Source organism: Chelon labrosus (genome assembly GCF_963514085.1).
Source record: "Chelon labrosus genome assembly, chromosome: 5".
Taxonomy (NCBI): domain Eukaryota; kingdom Metazoa; phylum Chordata; class Actinopteri; order Mugiliformes; family Mugilidae; genus Chelon; species Chelon labrosus.
This window is the reverse complement of record NC_140341.1, coordinates 24871150-24891266: the sequence shown is the minus strand read 5'-3', so window position 1 is coordinate 24891266 and position 20117 is coordinate 24871150. Positions and strand designations below refer to the sequence as shown.

Below are 20117 nucleotides of genomic sequence, written 5' to 3'. Positions count from 1 at the left end.
CACATGGAGGCTTTTACATCCATGAGCCAATTATCCTGGAGTTTACGCTTGCACAGCCACCATCACTAGACATATACTACATCTTATATCACAGTAAAGATTACACAGGAAACATTTTGGCTTAAAGAAAGAAAAGAAATGTTTACTTTTATAGCATATATTATGACCTTGTTTCTAATATACAGCTGTTCTAGCATTAGACAGCTTGGAAAACCTGACTATGGGTGTCCCTGAGCAAAGCACTGAGCATTAAAAACTACCCACAAGGATGGGATTATGGCTGTGCTGGGAAGCTCCCCAGAGAGGAGGCGGGGCAAACACTTGTCAGTTTGGTTTTTATGAATGCATCATGCATATGCTCACTCACAACTGTTCACACGCTCATGCACAAAAAAAAAAGTTTTGTTTGTTCATTACGAGACCACCTGAGACTGTCAGCTGAGTGATCTCTTGCAGGTTATATGTACACTCAGTAGGTGAAGTTCATTTTATGTTCTCTGTGGATATTATAGAACTCCACTAACTCGCTACTTTGAGGAATCAATCGGAATATCTTATGTCCTGATCAAAGCAACATGTTCTCATCTATATATACAGCAATGATAAACAACAACGAGAGTTAGTTTCGGAAGGTTCTCTCAGGTAATGGTATATCCAAAAAAAAACAATTTGAAACAAAGACGCCTGGACTTGTAAGGTTTCTTTCAACAATAGCTTTGGTCTTTCAAGAAACTCTAATTCCAGGTGAAAATGAAAGAGTTTAATATAAAACTGTACAGGTGAACCCAAGCTGGTATAACTTCAGCAGACAAACGTCTTCACTTATGAAAAATACTGATTAAGAAAATTCTGTGTCAGAATAGCAAGTTCATTTTTGTCCTATAGATGTACTCAGTGTTTATGAACATGAGATTTCTGCTCTTTGGCTCACTGAATTCATCAGCTGTCCTGAGTTCTTTTGCAAGGAACAAGAAAAAACCTACTAATCCGTGTACAGAATCAACAGAAGTACAGCAGACTAAAGAGTCACAGAATTGGGTTTTTGAACGCAGGTAGAAAGCTGACACACTCTCTGTTTCTGATTCTGACTATCCAGATGGGTCGCATTGAACCCCGGAGATTCATAAAAGGTGTGAGAGAGAGAAGATAATCACGAAAAGTGGATGTGTAATTCACTCTAGGACAAAGCAAAGCAGCATTTGTGTGGCCAGTCGTGTGTTACCATGGGTCTGTCTGGGGCTGCCTTCTTCTTTCTGCTCTCTTTCGTTCCTCCTTTTTCACGTTCTCTCCATCGTTGCTCTTTTCCCTTATACTTTCTGTTACAACAGTACCTACATAATTCAGTCAAGCCGTCTCTTTTCCTCATACAGTTTTCATGCTATATGTATTTATCAATGCTGGTCAAATGAGGACACTTTGTATCCGTGACTGTGGAGCAGCAAGGTCTAAGCAGAATGAATAAAAGCCCCAAAGCCACTGAAAGAGACACAGACACCAGAAGGATGGGAAAGAAAGAAAGAGATGTGTGTCAAAGGAAACCAGAATGTGAGAGTCTGAGAGAAAAGGCATGCCGGGAGAATAACTGGGTAGAGGGAGAGGGAAAAGATTAAAGCTTGTTTCTCGAGTTGAAACCAACTCCCAGCTTGGCCTCAAATCTCCTGTTACCATGGTGATTTAACTGCCGATGCGGTGTCCCCCGAGACTCTGTCCTGAAAACAGGGGGGAGCAAAACACACAAGGACAGCTTGAAGGGCAAAATAGCACAGGTGTGCTAGTCAAGGGCTTCACCGCAATGAATGCACAATGCCTTCTATCCCATTCATAAAACCTCAGTTTAGTCTTTTGAAAAGGTTAATTGTTTTTTTTTATTGCAGAACAATCGTGCCAAACTTCCAGTTAAGAAATGTGATGTTCGGAATCAAAAATATCACTTAGATTGACATGCATGTCTTGTTTGTTATCCGATAGCCTGTCCAGACTCATACAGTGGGCGTTTATTTCATAAGACTCATTTTATTTAGGGAAACCCTTCTTCCACTAAAAAAGGAAACTAAATTTAAAGCTGCAGAAGTCAGTATTTCCATATGCATCAAATACTATTTCAATCAACTAGTATGGTTCTTGTTCATGCGCCACTTTTGATCTGGAACAGGGGTGTCAAACATTCGGCCAGCCAGGGGGTCCACAGTGTGAATTTGCAAAGTGTGAAAAAATGTGTGAAGACTTTAACTACAAATTCATTGCTATTCCTAATTTTTCCACCTGGAGTTGGACAGTTTTAGTAAGAGTCGCTGAAATTGCACTTGTTTTTCTTAACAAATTTCAGGTTATTCAAAAAATATGCTATTATGTTATAGGTAGCATGGTGGTGTGGTTATTAGCACTGGTGCCTCACAGCAAGAAGGTTCTGGGGCCTTCCTGTGTGGAGTTTGCATGTTCTTCCTGTGTCTGCGTGGGTTCTCTCCGGGTTCTCCGGCTTCCTCCCACTGTCCAAAGACATGCTAGTTAGGTTCATTGGTGATTCTAAATTGGCCATAGGTGTGAGTGTGAATGGTTGTCTGTCTCTCCGTCTTAGCCCTGTGATAGACTGGTGACCTGTCCAGGGTGTACCCCGCTTTTCGCCCAATGACAGCTGATTTTTGAAATCGGGCCTTATGTGGCTGGAACTAAAATTAGTTTGACACCCCTGATCTAGTACCACCAGATCAGTTCTCCTGTAGGTGGCTATACTTTGACTAAACTGTTGAAATTCAATGTCGATTTCGATGTAAATTGTGTTTCCTTGATCGACCAGGCAAGATTGTGTTCATGGGTTTAGTACAGGCCAACTCAAGATGCTGACTGGCATCTTGCTAGGAACCAGCGTATTTTTGTTTGAAATGCCGAGAACGAAGCCAATTCTCTGGTGGTCAAAAAGCCCTCTGTGTGTAAAGTGGAAGGTGTTGTTAGTATTAACCCACAGAGACTTATTAGAGCAGTTTGCTAAACGTGTCATCTTTAAATGATAATATCTGTGATGCATTTATAGGGAGTTTACAGATTTTCCGTTAACTTTATTTAAATAAAATACTAATTTGTTGTTTTTAGGCATATCGTGTACATAGAGTGTACCCAGTATCAGTTCTGGTGATGTGGCTACTTTTCTCTTGTTTTTCTTAAACTTAACTTTGTTCATTTGAATGGTGGCCTGGAGAGCTCAGTGCACTGCAGCTCACGAAAACACAAGGAAAGTCAGAAAATCTCTTCATCAGTCTGACAAAATATCTGACAAAATATCAGCACCAGCAAATACAGAAAAGCAATGCAAATACTGACACCAGGAAATAGTCACAAAAGCACAACCCTATAATTCTTCATCATGTAATTATTTTTAATTCTGCATTAGTTATGGTCCACGTGCCCCTGATGAAACATGTTTATTACACATGATAACTCACACACATAGATGAGTAATTATTGCTAATGCAATTGGAAAGGTGTGAATGAATTGCATTTTGTATTCATCTATGGCAGAAATCACTAATGTCCTGTCTGCCTGCCTGTCTGTCTGTCTGTCTGTCTGTCTCCACAGCTGTATCATTCATGAGACACAGCGCATCAGCCTTTGGATTTGCCGTGAGTTCCAGCTCCCTTCTTCCCTCCATTTGCATTGATCAATTAGTCATAGCTTGGCTCTTCGTGATTTATTAATGAGGCCCGGTAAGTGTTATTGGTCCCTTTGTCTCCAAGGTAACAGAGCAGAGAAAAGGGACCGGGGCTTAGAGTTCAGGTTGAATGTCGAAATGTTTTTTTTTTCCTGTGTGTTTGCTAAATAGATCTGCAGGCTCTCAGCTGAAGAAAGCTTCTTATGAGTTCCTGTTATTGAGGGGAAATGACTGAGACTGTAATTAGTTAAAAAAAGACTTAATAGCAGCAAAGTGAAAATTAAAATATCCACACCCCAGGACAGTGAGGTAGATGTAATTAGCATGATGTGATTAAAATATTAGAAACCAATAAACTGCCATGCCAGCTATCTCTGTATTAAACATTTTAATTAGCAAGTGCTGGGCTGTCTCTGACAATTTAATAAAGAAGCTAATAGAAAATGAAGGGTTATAACCCAGTGAAAAGAGGTTAGCTCTTGGCAACTGATCATTGCTTTTGATAGTATAATGTTGAAAGGCTACATTGTTATTTAAGTTTTTACATTTTGTTAAAAATGAACTGATAATGATTGTACCAATTATTTATGATCCAGCTTCAGGGGAGATACGACTTTCTTTAATCATCTTGGAGAAAGGTTGAAAATGAGGCACAAAGTCATAAATCAAATTAATAATAATGTTTATCACGTTGAATTACTTGCAGCAATAAGGCACCAACACCGGTTTCTTTGTTTGTGTAGGTGCTGTTTACACTATGGCCAGCTTTTATTAGAGCTTTCAATCAGAAAAAAAATAAATAAATCAGAAATTGATATGTAACCTGAAAATGTGCTAAAAGATTAAGTGCCTATTTTCATTCTGTTCTAATAAAAAACCTCCATACAAATGAAACAGTAGTCCAAAATCTGTTTTATTGTCAGAAAAAATGAAACTAATTTAAAATGATTGATAACCATTGACACTTATGATTTTTGTTTTGTATCATATTAGATACACTGGGCATTTATGGCAATTTACCAACCACATTCTATTTTTATTATTATTATTATTATTATTATTATTATTTTTAGTTTAAATTAATTTTATTATTGTATTTGGAGATTTTAGGTCTACTTTTCGGCTGAAAAAAACATATATACATATATATGTATACTTTATATTAGATTAGGTTATGATAGTCATTTAATTGCAGGAAAATTGAGGACAGGAAAAGACAGTATTTACCCAGTTAACCTCTGCATAAAAAATCTTTTATAAAAAAATTCCACTCATATGGAAAAAATAATGCATTTAATGGTTTAAATATTTTGCTTAATTAAATTATAATAATTATGAAAAAGAAAATATCATTATGTCAGGCATAATGCAGAGTGCATTGTGAAATGCAATACGGTTACGAATTAAGTAAATTACAATAAATACCTGCTGTATCACATTTGATACGCAGCTTTTCAACTTTTCAATTTTACTGTTACATAATGCATAATGTATAAAGTCATTATAGTGTGTTTCTAGTAATTATTCATACAGAAATGTCATTTACTTTATACATAATGTTCTTACCCTTACCTTTTCAAAAGGAGCAAAGATTTCCCTGCAAAAAAAACCAAAAAAAAAACACACAAACTAGAATGTCAATCCATGAAAGCAGCCATATTGGAAATGGCTGCCTAACTCCTGCTACTGACTGCAGAGCATGGATGAATCCACCAGGGGGCGGATGACAAGTATTAAATAGTGTACAAAAGGTTTTTCCATTAGGCATTGTAGGGTTCAGTGCACATTTTAGGTCGCATTGCCATTAATATTTTACTGGATTCTGTTTTTGTTTTGTTTTTTTGCCATTGCTGTAACTTTCCTCTCTTCCAATCTCTTATTGGCTTCCCGGTCCCTGTTCCTGCTGTAGTTTGATGCTACGCTGGACGTCCTGTCATCAGTCATTGTCCTGTGGCGCTACAGCAATGCAGCAGCTGTGCACTCGGCACACAGAGAGTACATGTGAGTACAAAACCCGGTGCTGGCTTTAATTAATGTTTGATTAATGATGCAACTCCACCTGCATCATAGCAACAGCTTCTGCATATATTCAACATTTTCACCCGCTGTATTGGATGCCGTAGTATTTGTCACTTCGTATTTCCTTTTACGTGTTTTTTTCATCAGCAATTTCTTTGGCTGTATTAGGCGAGGGCATTGTATCACTGGGCACTGTACCTTACAGTCCAGCCGCTTATTGCATGTTTGCAACTTGCCTCGACATTCTTTGGAATGAAAAATAATCTACGCTGAGATATGAAAAAGGTAGAAAAAAGTGTTTCTGCAAGGTTGAAGCAGTGCAGATGAAAAAGGTCTGTAAAGCCCTTTTTTAAATATATTAGTGCCAGTTAATGGGATCATATTACTGTCCTTACATTACGTGTTGTGTCTTGCTTTGAGGATGTGCATACCACATAGATCAAATCATTTTTACAAAGTTTATCTTTTAATTTGAGGGAGGGAGAGAAAGTGGAGCGCTACCTTCTTAACCGAACAAAGTGACTTACTGTCTGTGTCTGCATAGCACTGCTACACCCTGGCCTGTTAATCCATCAGTTTTCAGGCTGGTTGCTGTAGCTCAGCTGAGATAACTGTCAGGTTGCACAGAGCCCTGCTCGTCTTACAAGAACACCTCTCCTTAGCTCAGAGGTGTCACTGATGATGAAAGACCGAGCTGCCACTCTAACATCCTTTAACACACGCACACAAACGGTATCAGCTGTTTTCAAGCATTATGGTTTTGAGCTGGCACATTAAGGCTGACGCATGGATCTTTGTGCATGGACGTCCAGGAAGTGGGTACCCATAAAGAATGAGATAGACTTAAAGATAGAGTAAGGCTTGATGGCTTGGCTTCACACACAGTTCTATAGACCTTCAGTCCATTCAGTCCTTGTATGGAGAGTGGTGTGAATCTTGTTTTGTGTGTCTAGGTGAGGTTTTCCCCTCACTAAATTGTTAGCTATTTGGACTGCCAATTGGAAGTCTTGTCGTTTTAAGGGTTGCTTTTTTATAACTATAGAAGCAGGATATTTGTCTCCCCTTCTGGAAGTCAGAGGGTGTATTCACACCTGCCTTGTTTAGTTCGATTAAAACGAACTCAAGTTCGTTTCCTTGCTTGGTTCGGACCTTTTTGACTGGTGTGAATACAATCACTCGAACTCTGGTGCGTACCAAACAAGCGGACCGAGACCCAGCTGAGGAGGTGGTCTCGGAGCGGTTCCTACCGAACCCTGGTGCGGTTCCTTTATGGTGTGAAAGCAGCCCGACCTCGATCCGACCCAAGTTGCAAAAATCTACCTTTTTGGATTTGACGAGCTCCCGTAGTTTTCGCGCATCTATCAAGAAGCGTCTGTGTGTCTGTCTGTCTGTGGCACGCATATGTCGCGAACCGTTGGCCCGATTGATTTGAAACTGGGCAGGTATCTCGCTACGGGCACGAAGATGTGCACTGCTAAGTTTGACGTTGTTTGGATAAGAAATGTAAAATATATCGGTAAAATAGATTTTCTCCGCTCTAATATTTCCAGTTGCCTGATGACAGTTCTAAATTATTGCGCTGGCTCAAACGCTAGAGGGTAACCATGGCAACGGAGACTCAACGTTATTTTACAGTTTACAGACAAAACATGAGTGATTTGATCATCTATCTATAAATCAAGAATTTCTTTTAACTTATTTGGTGAGTTTGTGTCTGTCTGTCTGTCTGTGGCACGCTGATTTGAAACTGGGCAGGTGTCTTTGTGGGGAGGAGACATGGGTCACGACAACGGTCACAACTGAAAAATCTTCTTCAGCTCCCACTATAGGAATACATACTTCCGACGGGCACTGCACTAGTTATGGGAAATGTAGGATAGCCCAGTGACACACACAACAGAGAGAGACACGTGAAGCAAACAAACGCAGGTAGGTTAGGTAGAGATGAGCCGTGGCTTAACCGAGCTCTGAGGAGACACGCTGCCTCCTAGATATCTGGGCAGATGTCCAGATATCTCAAATGCTGGAGAAAACACATAAAAATGCAGAAGTATATAAGATTTTTAGTAAACAAATGAGAGAGAGGGGATTCCAGCGCTCAGTTTATAAACCATATTGCTAGCATAATAACAAGTAGACCTACAGTACGCAAAGTCTCCATTGTAGCCTATTTACGTGGGACATTTGGCTTCCTTCTTTACCCCGCCTATACGTTTACCAGCCAATGGCTGAACGACCTTAGCACATGTGTTTTTGTTTATAAATTCTGGTCCGGTTGCAATTAATCACAGTGTGAAAGCGAACCGCACTAAAAAAAAAAAAAGAAAAAAAAAATTGGTCCGGACCAAAGCAAGTGAACTAACGGACCTTCCTGGTGTGAATACGCCCAGAGTAATTGCACGAACATTGTTGACGCACATATAAAGTACTACAATCTCTCAGTCCATCTCCTCTTTCAGCGGAAAAGCTGGTTCTGTCTTCATTGTTTTTTTCTTCTTTGGAACTTAAGTGGCGCCAATTAGCCTAATTATCATGGTTTTAACTTGAATGTAGCGGACGTTTGTTAAGTTTAAAAGTCCCACACTATAGTGTTGATGTGTACGTGCTTTAATCTGACGTGCTGGAACGCATTACAGAACTGCAGTAAGTCCTGATCACAGTCGAGTGTGTCTTGGAGTGCTAGTTACCTGTTGTCAGTCAATTCCCACAATTTTCTTGTGCGCGATCACCATCGCAGTCAGAGAAGAAACAGCACCAGTTCACTGCACTCGTCAAAATACCGTGTTTGTGTGCTCTGCAGTGAGACAGACGAGAGACAGATACTGTAATTTGGACGCAGCAGATGTGTCGAAGCATGTGAACCACAGAATGCATTTGCCAGAGAAAGTGCATTCTAGTAAAACACAGCCGTCCAAATAGACTGGAGACAGTTGTTCACATTCTAATAGCGCCGGGGCTGCTGTTTGCTGTAATGTTTGTCTTTGCAGCATTATACATTGTGGACTCTACCAGATAAAGTGTAATGTGGCTAGTTATCATATGTTTGTTTAACTCCATTGTTTACTGATTGAAGGGCATTGGTGCATTCTCGCTGAATCATTGTTAATTTTATTACTGGTCATGTAATTTTAAAGGTGTGGGGATGACCTGACTATAATTCAAGCCAGGAGGAAGTAATAATGGCAGAATTTACTGTTTGTTCAGCTGGCAACAACCTGACAAGGCCAATGCAGTAAAGTATAACTATTTATATCAGGCCCTTCTGAGCCTTGATTCAGTACAACAACAACAGTGATAGAAGTTAAAAGAAGAGGAAAGTGTGGCGGCTCTCCGGCTTTTAGCTACCTTAAAATATTGCTTTGGTTCAACCTAATGTCCTAATCTTCCAACATTTCCTCATGAAGCTATAACTGTTAACATTCTCCTCTCTGTGTGTTTGTCTGTCTGCAGAGCATGTGTCATCCTTGGGATTGTGTTTGTTCTCTCCTCCCTGTGTATCCTTGGAAAGGCCATCCACGATCTGGCTACCAAGATGCCGCCAGAAGTGGTGAGGCTACACACACAAACACACACAGCCCACTGTGCAGTAGAATTTTGTTCACATTCAGCAAAGAACTGAGGTCCAAACAAATGGCAGAACAATTATCCTAACACATTTGTAGGATGTAGGTTTGATAAAAACAAGGTAACAGGTTTGATTTCAATGGGTTTTCCCATTTCATTCCATTGATTTCCATTTTGAAAACACTCATGTCATACTTTATGTATGACATGAGTTTGTGCTGGTATTGGTATAGGAGGCTGCCTGCCTGATAAAAGGTCCAATTTTAATCATGCAAGTGCAACAGCAAACATAAAGAGGTAACTGCAAAAACTGAATGGGCATTCCCAAGCACACTTGTGATTTGTAGGAAACTGAATATATATTTGAGGCTTTGGTCATTAGAAAATCTGTCCCTGGGCACCGCATGGATGGCAGCCTACTGCTCCGAGTGAACAAATGTATCGGTTATGAGGTATCAATAAAAGTAAATTATTATCAAATACACCCGGTCACATTACTGGTCGGATCACTTTGAAACAGCTGAGCCAATCACACTCATTTAAGCCAAGACAAAATCAAGCATCATATGGCTTCATATTTATATATTTACCATTCATGCACACAAGCACATACATATTTCTACACTAGCACCAAGCTGGTTCAGGGTTTTGCTCATAGACTGTCTAAATATTGTCTAATCTAATCTTTATACTGTCTATGGTCTTGCTTAAGCACACTTCGGCATGTAGTCCATGTACTGGGAATCAAACCACTAACCCTCTGGTTGGTGGAAACCGCTCTACCCTTCTGAACGGAGTTACTGTTTTATATACCGTTGGGCACCTTTCACAAGCTGAGTAGTGCTCCGTCCTTTGGATAAGTTAATTTCATTATAAACGTCAAATATATCAGCTATATTAGATATAATATTAATATTCTAGTGGAGATGAGCTTGATTCAAGGCTAATCTGTATCTGTATTACCCCAACAATGTCAGCAATGTGTTATGAGAAAGATGGAAATCTATAAGTGTGAGTTCACAGCACCAATCATAACACACACATACATATGTTCACATGCTCAACACCACACACAAATCGTCACGGTGACGCCGGTATCTTTTTATAGCTCTCTGCTGCTGTTCTTCTGACCTCAGAGGTTTTGTTTCTCTCCTCCTGATTTTGTTCATTGTCTGCCTTCGACAGAGACGCTGTGTTTGACACACACACAAGACTTTAATGACAGCATCCCTTCCTCCACCTCTCTCCAGAGGTGTTAAGACTATGAATAATGTCCCAAAATAGTCTCATCTTTGTGTTGCTGTGCTGGGTGCGGCTTTTCCATCGTCACACTGTTTAGGGAGTGTCCATCGCATCCTCTCCAGTCCTCTGCCTTGAACCCCCTTATTTGCTTTGTAAATGATTTAACCCTCTCCATCTGTCTGTTTCACTAACCACTGAAGTCAACACGAGAGAGGAATGACAGATTTTTACAGCCCCCCCCCCCACAAAAAAAATGTTCTTTTAAATTTCCTACAATGCAGCTTCAAAGCTTCAAAGCACCCACTGATTTAGTTAGCGGACAACCTGCGCTTCCAAATATCTTCAGATTTCACTGCTGCTGCTTTCGGTGTGTGCAACATACCAGTGAAAACAAAAATGGTTAGAAACCTTACAGACTGACAAAATAATAAAGACAGTGACTTAGCTGCTGTAGCTAGCAATATATGCACAGACTGCTCTGTGTATGCAGCCTCTCTCTCTTTCCCTCTTACCTTTCGATTTATCTTAAGGTGAAACTCTTTCACCTCATAAAGACAAGTCTTGGTCTACGTGTGAGTGACCCCTTGTCTTTGCACCCTCTTGTTATTTTATATTCAGTCATTTAGCCTCTGCATCCGAGAGTTTGGACGACAAATGGAACTAAATCAGTGTTGACATTCAAGTGGATGCAAGCGCATGTCTGTTTTATGAGTTCATATGTGCGCCGTAATTATTCAATCAAATGGAAAAAGATAAAGCAACTGGACAGAAGCCAGAAGAGAAGCCGTTCGAGGGCAGCAGCTATTTTGCAGACTGTGTTTGATGCGCAAGTGCCATTATGCTAATAGAAACTGTGGGTGTTAGGTCTCGGAGGATCTTCCTGACACCACCAAGAGCCTATTACCACTGTCTGTCTCTCTGACAGTCTCTTTGTTTCTTCCCTTCAGCATCTCACTCACTTCTTCTCTTTCAATCTCTGTGCTTTTATTTTTTTTAGTTTCTGGATATAAACATTCCGCATACCAACATGCACATGTACTGAAATAAACATTGGCCTGTATTCAGCGTTGGGAGAGAACGTAACAAGGGCAGGTCCCCTGTAGTCTTGTAGTTTAGGCTTCCTAGTGTGTACCATACGTCTGATTAATGATCAGTTTTTTAAAGAGTGGTTTTGTCTTTTACATAAAATACCTTCACTGTCACTCGTCCTTGGCTGAATTTATACATGCTGGGATTTGAAGGATGGAAGGATCTCATCTTTGTGTCATTTATCCAGTGTCTCTCCCCCACTACCTTGTTCATTATCTTTTGAGTCTCTCGACTTCCCTGGCTCCCTCGTCTCTCTTTCATCATTATACCCATATGCGTTCCCCAGCTTTATGCTACAAGCTCACCTACTCTGTCTGCCTCCATTACCACGTGTGTCCTCTCTGTTTTGTCATTTTCAGAGACTGATTTTTTTGTCGTGCGTAGCCTCGCTTCCTCTGTGTCCACCTTTGGGCTTTCTTTGGCAGAAACGATCTAGCTGGTTGAAGTCTTCATCAAACAGCAGTCGGAGGTGATTTATTGCACCAGAAGTGATGCATTTCTGTGGTCTGTCTGTGTGTGTGTGTTTGCAGGACAGCGCGTCCGTGAACGAGTTAGAAACGTAAAATGAAAGGAGATTGGAACGACTGATGAATCTGCAGGCTGAATATGATGTTGGTGGTGTCATTGTTTGATCTTTGCCCACTGATTTCCCGTTCACGTGCAAATTGAACGGCCTGGAGACAACAGCAGTGCAATGTGAATACTGTAAAAATTCTACTACCTTGAAGTGTTGGGCTGTCAGAATCGCATCAAGTGAACAGAAGGTGCAGAAAATCGGGAATCCTGATTCGCGTCACGTCCCAGGTTGCTGCTCTCATGGCAAGCTGTCTGTGTCTAGTGCCTGATTAAATACAGAGAGCTGAGATTGTCTCCTGCTACCTCTGTGCTGGAGAGAGTGAGGGCAGCACATAGCCATGGAACAAATGCATTGTATATGCATGTAATGCAGCGATACATAAACAGCTTTTTCACATGGATTTGGAGAACAGATATTTCCTCAGTAAATACAGTATAACAATCAAAGCAAGGAACCCCCTACAGAGAAATAAAAAGCAGTCCCTCCTCACCTCTTTGAAAATACATAGTACACATACAGTACAACAACAAAGAGGCAGTATTGAATCCTGTGAAGCAGAGAGCGGAGCTACTGGTGACAACAGCCAACAGAACATTAAAGGATATTTGTGCATGTGAAATGAAATTCAAAAATATTACAATGTATTTAGATTTTTAAACGTTCACAAATTTAGTTGTCTGCAAATGTAGCAAGTGATTAACTAACCGCCAACCACAAAGACGCTAATAATGACTGGAATACAATGTGATTATGTGTCAGAGAATAATGCAAGAACTAAGCCTTGCTTCGGGGGGGTTGCTACCTAACCTTTTTTTTTGCACCTTGGTTCAGTTTAGCTATGATAAAAACATTGCAGCTCACCAATGTCACTAAATGAGTGGGAAGCCCTGGGCATGTTTCCCTGCAACAGTGAACTCCCCCTTTGTGGTGAGGGAAGGTGAAGCACAGATGAAGCCTGCTAAGCGCTGCCAAGTGTAATTTCGGCACAAATCCATGTATTATTCTGTTTTTTTGCCAATCTATCATGGCCCTGTAGCACATAATTGGTGACCCAATGCTGCTCTTCAGTGGTTGAGGACCCCTGCTTTTCATAATATGAATTAGAGTACCTTACTAAGTAGAAAATCTTTAATTTTTTACAGTGGTGAATCTACTAAATTTATGATCCAGCAATAGTGTTCTTCCACTCAAACAGCTGCAAATGAATTGTCAATCAATAAAGCAATAAAGCGCTGGTTAGAATGTGAATATATTGGGTTGACTGGACAAAACTGGATATTTGAGGAAGTCACCTCGAGTTCTGGGAAACTGAGACGGGCATTTGTCACCATTTTCTGAGTTTAAATTGGCCAAACTTCGCATTTTAATAATGTGTGGATAAAAACACAAAAGACACACAGACACACAGATGACACTGGGCAAAATAACAAGTCAGTGTAATGAGGATTTACTTAAGGTGGTAACATAAAGCCCTACCATGGAAAAGCAGGTGAGGCAAAAGTAAGTCCAAACAAAAGGTGAGCCATTAAAAAAATAAATAAATAACAAGAGACAGGAAACACTAACAAGGAACAGCGAGGCAGTACAAGCAGGGTAATAGACACACGGATGACTGATGACGAAATGTCGAAGGACGGGACTATATATACACAAAGGCTAACAAGGCACAGGTTTGACTGAGGGAGGAGCACACAAGGTGAAAGCAATCACATAATCCCAAAGGAGGGAAAACAGACCATGAAAGAAACGTTTAAATTAAAAACAGGAAACACAAGGAAAATCAAACAAGGTTGCAGAAAATGCTCAAAACTAGATCTAATGAAGAAACAGAACAGGTTCAAAACCCAATATCATGACAAACCTCTTGATCAAATACTAAAGAAAATGTGTTGCAGATTAATTAGGAGCCCTGCGATGGACTGGCGACCTGCAGGGTGTACCCCTGCCTCTTGCCCGACGACGGCTGGGATAGGCTCCAGCAGACCCCCGTGACCCTTAACAGGAATAAGCGGGTACAGAAGATGAAGAAGAAAAAGATTAATTAGGAGGGTGAATATTTATTGGTTGCCTTCACACGGTCACATAGTGAAGAATCTAATCAGCCAATGTAGGTGAAATAACACGTGTGAGTGGATAATGTGTTTATATTACCTTCAATAAATATATGGTATTTTAGGCCTGACATAATTCATTCATGGTCCTTAATTCAATTTAAGAACATTCACAGGTAAGGCATTTTCTATATTGCAATGGGAAAAAAAGACACTCTTGCAAGGACTTGTGCATTAGAAGAGAAGGCCTGAGAAAAGAAATACAAACATCCACCAAGCAACCAGCAGCACATATATGCAGAAGCATCTGGTATGATGAGACACATAGTTATTTATTAATATATGCTATACTTGTATGGTGCCATTCCTTCCCTGATTCCATTTAAATCCAACAGACAGATGAAGCTGGAGCCTGTGTGTATTTTGACACCAACCCACACAATGACGTGTTGGTTCTGAGTTCTAATATTATCCACATATGGTAAAAATAGCCGCGACCAAAAGTCTGTAAAAAAGTGTGGACAGTTTTTTTTTTTTCAGAAATGCGTCTTGTGCTGTCCCAGTTTTTTTGTTTGCTCCTTCTCTCCTCCTTGTATCTGTCTCACATTCACTGTTGCGGGCCAATTAAATCTGAAAGCTTGATACTCTGGGGTCAAGAGTTGGTTTTTGCTGAGTCTGTTTGAGGCTTAAGTTGAAAACACCAGGGCCTCACATCCCCGGGAAGCATCATCTGTATGACCTTGGGTTGATGCACCAGTCAAGCTGGAATATATTAATAATGGTTGAGCTGACAGAAGCTTTGTGGGTCATTTGATCTCATAATGTTGGTGCTGACATTTAGTTTGCGGCTTTACAGTAGCTTTTTCTGTGTTTCTTTTTTGCTTTCTCTCCATTGTTTGGCATTTCTGACTTACTTCATCTCACCCATACATTTCCTTTCCGGTGTCTATCTCCAGGATGACTTCCTCTTCAGTGTGTCCATAGTGAGTGGGCTCACATGTGCTGTGCTGGCTGTGGCCAAGTTCATGCTGGGAAGAGTGCTGACTAGTCGGGCCCTTATCACCGATGGTAGGAAACACACACACAAACACCTACACACACACCCACATGCAAAAACACAACAGTACAAAAATCTGTACTTTTATAAATAAATAATCATTTAATATAAATTATGCATAAAAGTAAGTAAAAGTAAGTTTTATGCAGCAAAATATCACAGTGATATTATTATAATGTTTTAATCATTATTATTTCTTATACTTTGTGGAAATATTTATTATTATACATGCTGCTACTGGGTTGTTTGAGTTTACAACAACATATCACATTTTATATTCTCATATAAAGTTCTCAAAATCCTAATCTGCAAAGGATTTAGAAATTGTTACTACCAAGTCAATGTCAAGACCAGGGTCATAGGTTTTTGCACACTACCCTCAAACATAAATAAATGAGGGCAATATCAAAGGAAACAGGATCCTCTGAATTGAAAGAAGTAGTAGGTTATGACCCACTGCTCATAGACACATGCACATCTGAACAAAAACGCCTCACACACACTGTCTCTAGCAAACACACACAGCCCAATGCTATCCCCAGGTCTCAGAACGCACAGGGCATCAATCCAATAAACCTGAGGTTGCTGTTCTTCGAGCCTAGATTTATTTCCCACAAGACTCTACACTTACTGCAGGCAAGACAATAACCCGCTGTGCTGGCTTTTACGCTAGGAGAAATGTAATTATGAAGAATAATCTGCCTCTATGTAAGGTAAGTCAAACACAGCAGATAAGGCAGTTAAGTAGTTTAGAGGTTTCATGAATACCACTGTTATGTCTTTTCAGTTTAGCTTAACTTAGCTTAGCTTCTCGTAAAGACTAAAGAAGGAAACATCTAAACTGGCTCTTTGCAAAGGCTACAGTATTCACCTAGCAGCGCTTCCATAGCTGGACTGTGATTCCAGTACTCAGGGGTTCCCTGACTTTTTGGTCTTGGGGTCCCCTTACTTGTATCAAAGAAAATCTGAGCTACCCTCCAGCTCACACAAAAACAGGTTGTGCAGAAAAGCACTACGCTTTGCCTTTTGTACCATTTGAGCTACAACATTTTTAAGCGTGAGTTTTAAATATGCTTGTTCGTTCAGGTAATTTCTCCTAAAACTCTCAGCAGGAAAGAGAGATTAACAGACTATTCCTTTAATGCCACTGGAGAGTATACTCATCTTCAAAGTTTAAGCAACTGACACTACTTGATTAATGTTAGGAAAAGATCATTATCATGGTTACAACAAACACAGCTTTGTTTTGTATTGACCTGCACTGAACTGTTTGTGTTTTCCAGGGTTTAATTCTATGGTCGGGGCCGTTATGGGATTTTCCATTCTGATTAGTGCGGAAGTCTTCAAGCACCATACTGATGTCTGGTTTCTGGACGGCACCATTGGCGTACTGATTGGACTCATCATTTTAGCATATGGGGTCAAGTAAGAGATAAACCAACCGCAGCCTCTGATCTGATCTTGCACTTGGTATCTGTTTATGCCTTGGTCCCATAAAAGCCTTGCGCAAATGCAATAGGCTTTCAGGTAGCCCTTCCCTATATCTGTCTGACTCATGGATGAACTAATTGGAGTTTGGTGGTCAAAGTTCAAACATCTTCCTGAGCTCCCATAAAACATTCTTGGCCATAAGTCAAGAATTCATGTACACATACAGTACATCTAATAGGAACAACTGATGAAGTGATATATTCAAAAAGGTCAAAAGTTGTTTCACTGATATAATGTTCTGCAAAACAAATGTCTGTGGTAATTCCAGTTTCTACTTACTGTATGCCAGGTTTACATGTTAACCTGACAGGTCCTTTTCAGCAAATGATGTGTTCCAAAACAGGCTGAGACACTCTGCAGAAACATTTATTTCTGTGCATTTACATATTTTCCAATAATACCTTGTTACTTTACCCACAGGCTCCTCAAGGACATGGTTCCCCGTGTGAGGCAGACGAGAAACTACGAACGCTTCGAGTGAGAGATCTGTGTGTTGACCAGACAGGCAGGTTCAGACACACGCCCACACCCCTGGGTGCCTCCTGGCCTCTTCTCTCTGTCTTCATATACACTTACGTCCACATACCCCTTCCACATTCACAGGGATGGTCCACGCTTATGGTCTCATACATACATACATACATACATACATACATGTGAATATACGTATATACATATATACCCATATGCTGTATATACTGTACATAGTACATTCATCCCTGCAACATGTGTCATGCACGCACACACACACACACAACATCTGAGAGACTTGGAGAGAAAGACATGATTGAAGACCATCTCCTGGAAAGAAAGCACTTCAGTCATTCTTCTATTCTTCACTTTTTGTCCATTAAGCACCAGTATTACTGATTAAATTCTTGACATAGAGTACATTAACTGCTGCTAAGATGAGATCGTTCACTGCATCACAAGTAACTATTTATCAAAGGGTGTAGGTTTAAATGAAGTGAAGCCTATTAAAAACTAAAATATATTTTCTCATCAAATCAAAAATAAACTTTTTCATCGGCTTCCCAGTAATTTATTTACTGATTATTGATAAGCATGGGCGATCCTTCTGGTAAAAACAGAGTTCCTATAAAAACCTTACCAACCTCCTCCCATCAGCAGTCTTTCTACCTCCTAGGGAGAGAGAGAGAGAGAGAGAGAGAGAGAGAGAGAGAGGAAGTAGAAAGCTTAGAGAAGGAGACTCAGACAGAGAACATATGGGCAGCGCTGAGTCAGCAAACAATGGTTCTTCTGAAACATGAAAAGCATCAGCGTGTGGCCAGGCCTGATCTTCAAACCCTACGTGAGTTTTTCCGGAAAGTACATGAGACACTGAAGAAAAATATTTTCCATTGAATGGCTATAGACTTAAGTGCACATATCTGACATGATCTGGCCTATTTGTATAACACTGCATAGCCTGCTTTACTGTATGCGATGTGTCCAAGCACAAATTCACTAACCCTCCCTCATAAACTAATGTGTGTTGCCTGCAGATTATCACAGAGCCTAATTTTAACATGAGTAATTAAAGCTCTAGGAAATGATTTCAGGGTACTTAGCTAGTTTAATTGCAATATACTGCACTTTTGATTTGACTTACTCCTGGAACCCATTTTGTAACTTCTGTTTTTTACTTGACACTTATTAACAAAGTACAATTTTACCAAGCAACAGCTAACAACTCAAGAACAGTAATACAACCGTTTATAAAAGTAAGATTCCATTTGCCATAGTTTTAACACATTATTTTCTTGATGAAATGTACTAATTCCAGCTGAGGTATTTATTAATATTATTTTATTTATCATTGCTTCTTAAGTCATCTGTTTGACAGCAGAGTTGATACAGGAAAGTCCAAACCTGAGACGAATCTAAGCACAAGGAGAAAGATAAAGCAGTAGGAATATCATTGCAGAGAAAGTGTTTTCTCTTTGTCGGAGAACCTGCTTACTTCCCATTTGTTCAGAATTGTTTCCATTGTTATCATTCGCGATCACATGCAGTGAACAGAATGTAAATACAAAGCACACAGACTGTAAATATGTTTATTACACTGTTTGGGTGCATCGGTAACTAAAGTCATAAATAGTGCTCTATGGCCGACATGAGAGTAGACGGCATATAGTTAAAGTACAGATTTATCAATGTTGCATATAGTTAAAATGTTTACTCTGTAGTGTGCATATACTGTAAATGTTGTTTTACATGTTACTGTAGATTACTGAAATGAAATGACAAGTCTTACTGTAAGTTTTTTGCACTGTAAGTGAAACTCTCCGATTGGGTGTAGGTGTGATCAGATAGCACTGTCCAAGGCTCAGCCGTGGCCCAAATGTCACTCATTAACAGCATTTTTTATTTTTTTTTTCTGAAAGGGCGTGATTGCCTAGCCAATTGCAAAGTCTCCTTTCACAGTCTGAAATTGGAGTTACAGCTGCAAATTATATGTTGGCTCAAATCTCGGTTAATTTATTGAACTTAAGATGTTGGAGGTCATGAGGTCAGACTTGGAATCACCAAGAATATTCTTAAAGAAACGCTAAACATTTAAAATTACACACTAGAAGGAAATACTTCACTGTGATCCTCTGTTCAGTTTTATTTTGATGCAGATTTGTTTTAGATCAATTGAATGGTCTGGTATAAAAACCAACTGATGCTGTGTTTCTAAAACAAAGGCATCTGGATTTGCTTGAGGTTGCCTTTGTTTTAGCTTTGTTTTATATTTCATCTACCATGACCTGGACAACTGAGAATCTTTACAGACACATATGCTGTGTTATGCACAAACTGATACTCAATGAAACTACTACATATTATTTCAAAAATGTTATTCTATCTAAAGTGAAATAACCTGTACAAGTAATATGTGTGGCCTGTTTTTTGAGCCATGATGCGAGTGCGCCCCCTTGTGGTTGACATCGTCATGACCACAGTGTTAATTAATATTCAGCTGTCTGGAGCCAAAGGAGAAGGTCTAAATTTATCCCCGGCTGAAGACAGTTAGAAAGCCTTGGGCAGTGACTCAGAAGGGGCCTACATCCACTCTACACTGTAATTATCCAGTCTAAGTCCACATACTGGACAAGGTGCAAATTTATTGGTATTATTGTTATTTCCATTGTGTGAAGAGTAGCTATAAACTGAAGGTGTGGGTCAGCTCACACCAGTTCAACTCACCAACAGCACACTGATTTGTAATGTCCCCCTTCCCTTCTTTAATGCATAGAAGACAATCTTTACAATGGCTTTTACTCGCAAAGCACAGTGTTTACATGCTAAACCACTACTAAGGCACAGAACAAACTCATTATAAACATCAAACAAGAAATGGTATGCTGTACTGCAGTTCTGTTGCTCATATAGTAAAA

At 39.9% G+C, this 20117-nt stretch overlaps 1 protein-coding gene across 1 annotated transcript in view; it reads left to right on the top strand.

The window, feature by feature from the left end:
- The window catches only part of LOC311488443 (transmembrane protein 163a-like), a gene marked incomplete at its 3' end in the record, with an annotated part of 60756 nt that extends 43541 nt beyond the window's left edge, over positions 1-17215 (top strand). The window contains exons 3-8 of the mRNA XM_084545154.1: positions 3572-3615; positions 5554-5645; positions 9114-9210; positions 15143-15254; positions 16527-16668; positions 17155-17215. Coding sequence (XP_084401280.1) covers positions 3572-3615; positions 5554-5645; positions 9114-9210; positions 15143-15254; positions 16527-16668; positions 17155-17215 — 548 coding nt within the window. The remainder of the gene's footprint in view (positions 1-3571; positions 3616-5553; positions 5646-9113; positions 9211-15142; positions 15255-16526; positions 16669-17154) is intronic.
- Positions 17216-20117: the final 2902 nt, after the last annotated feature.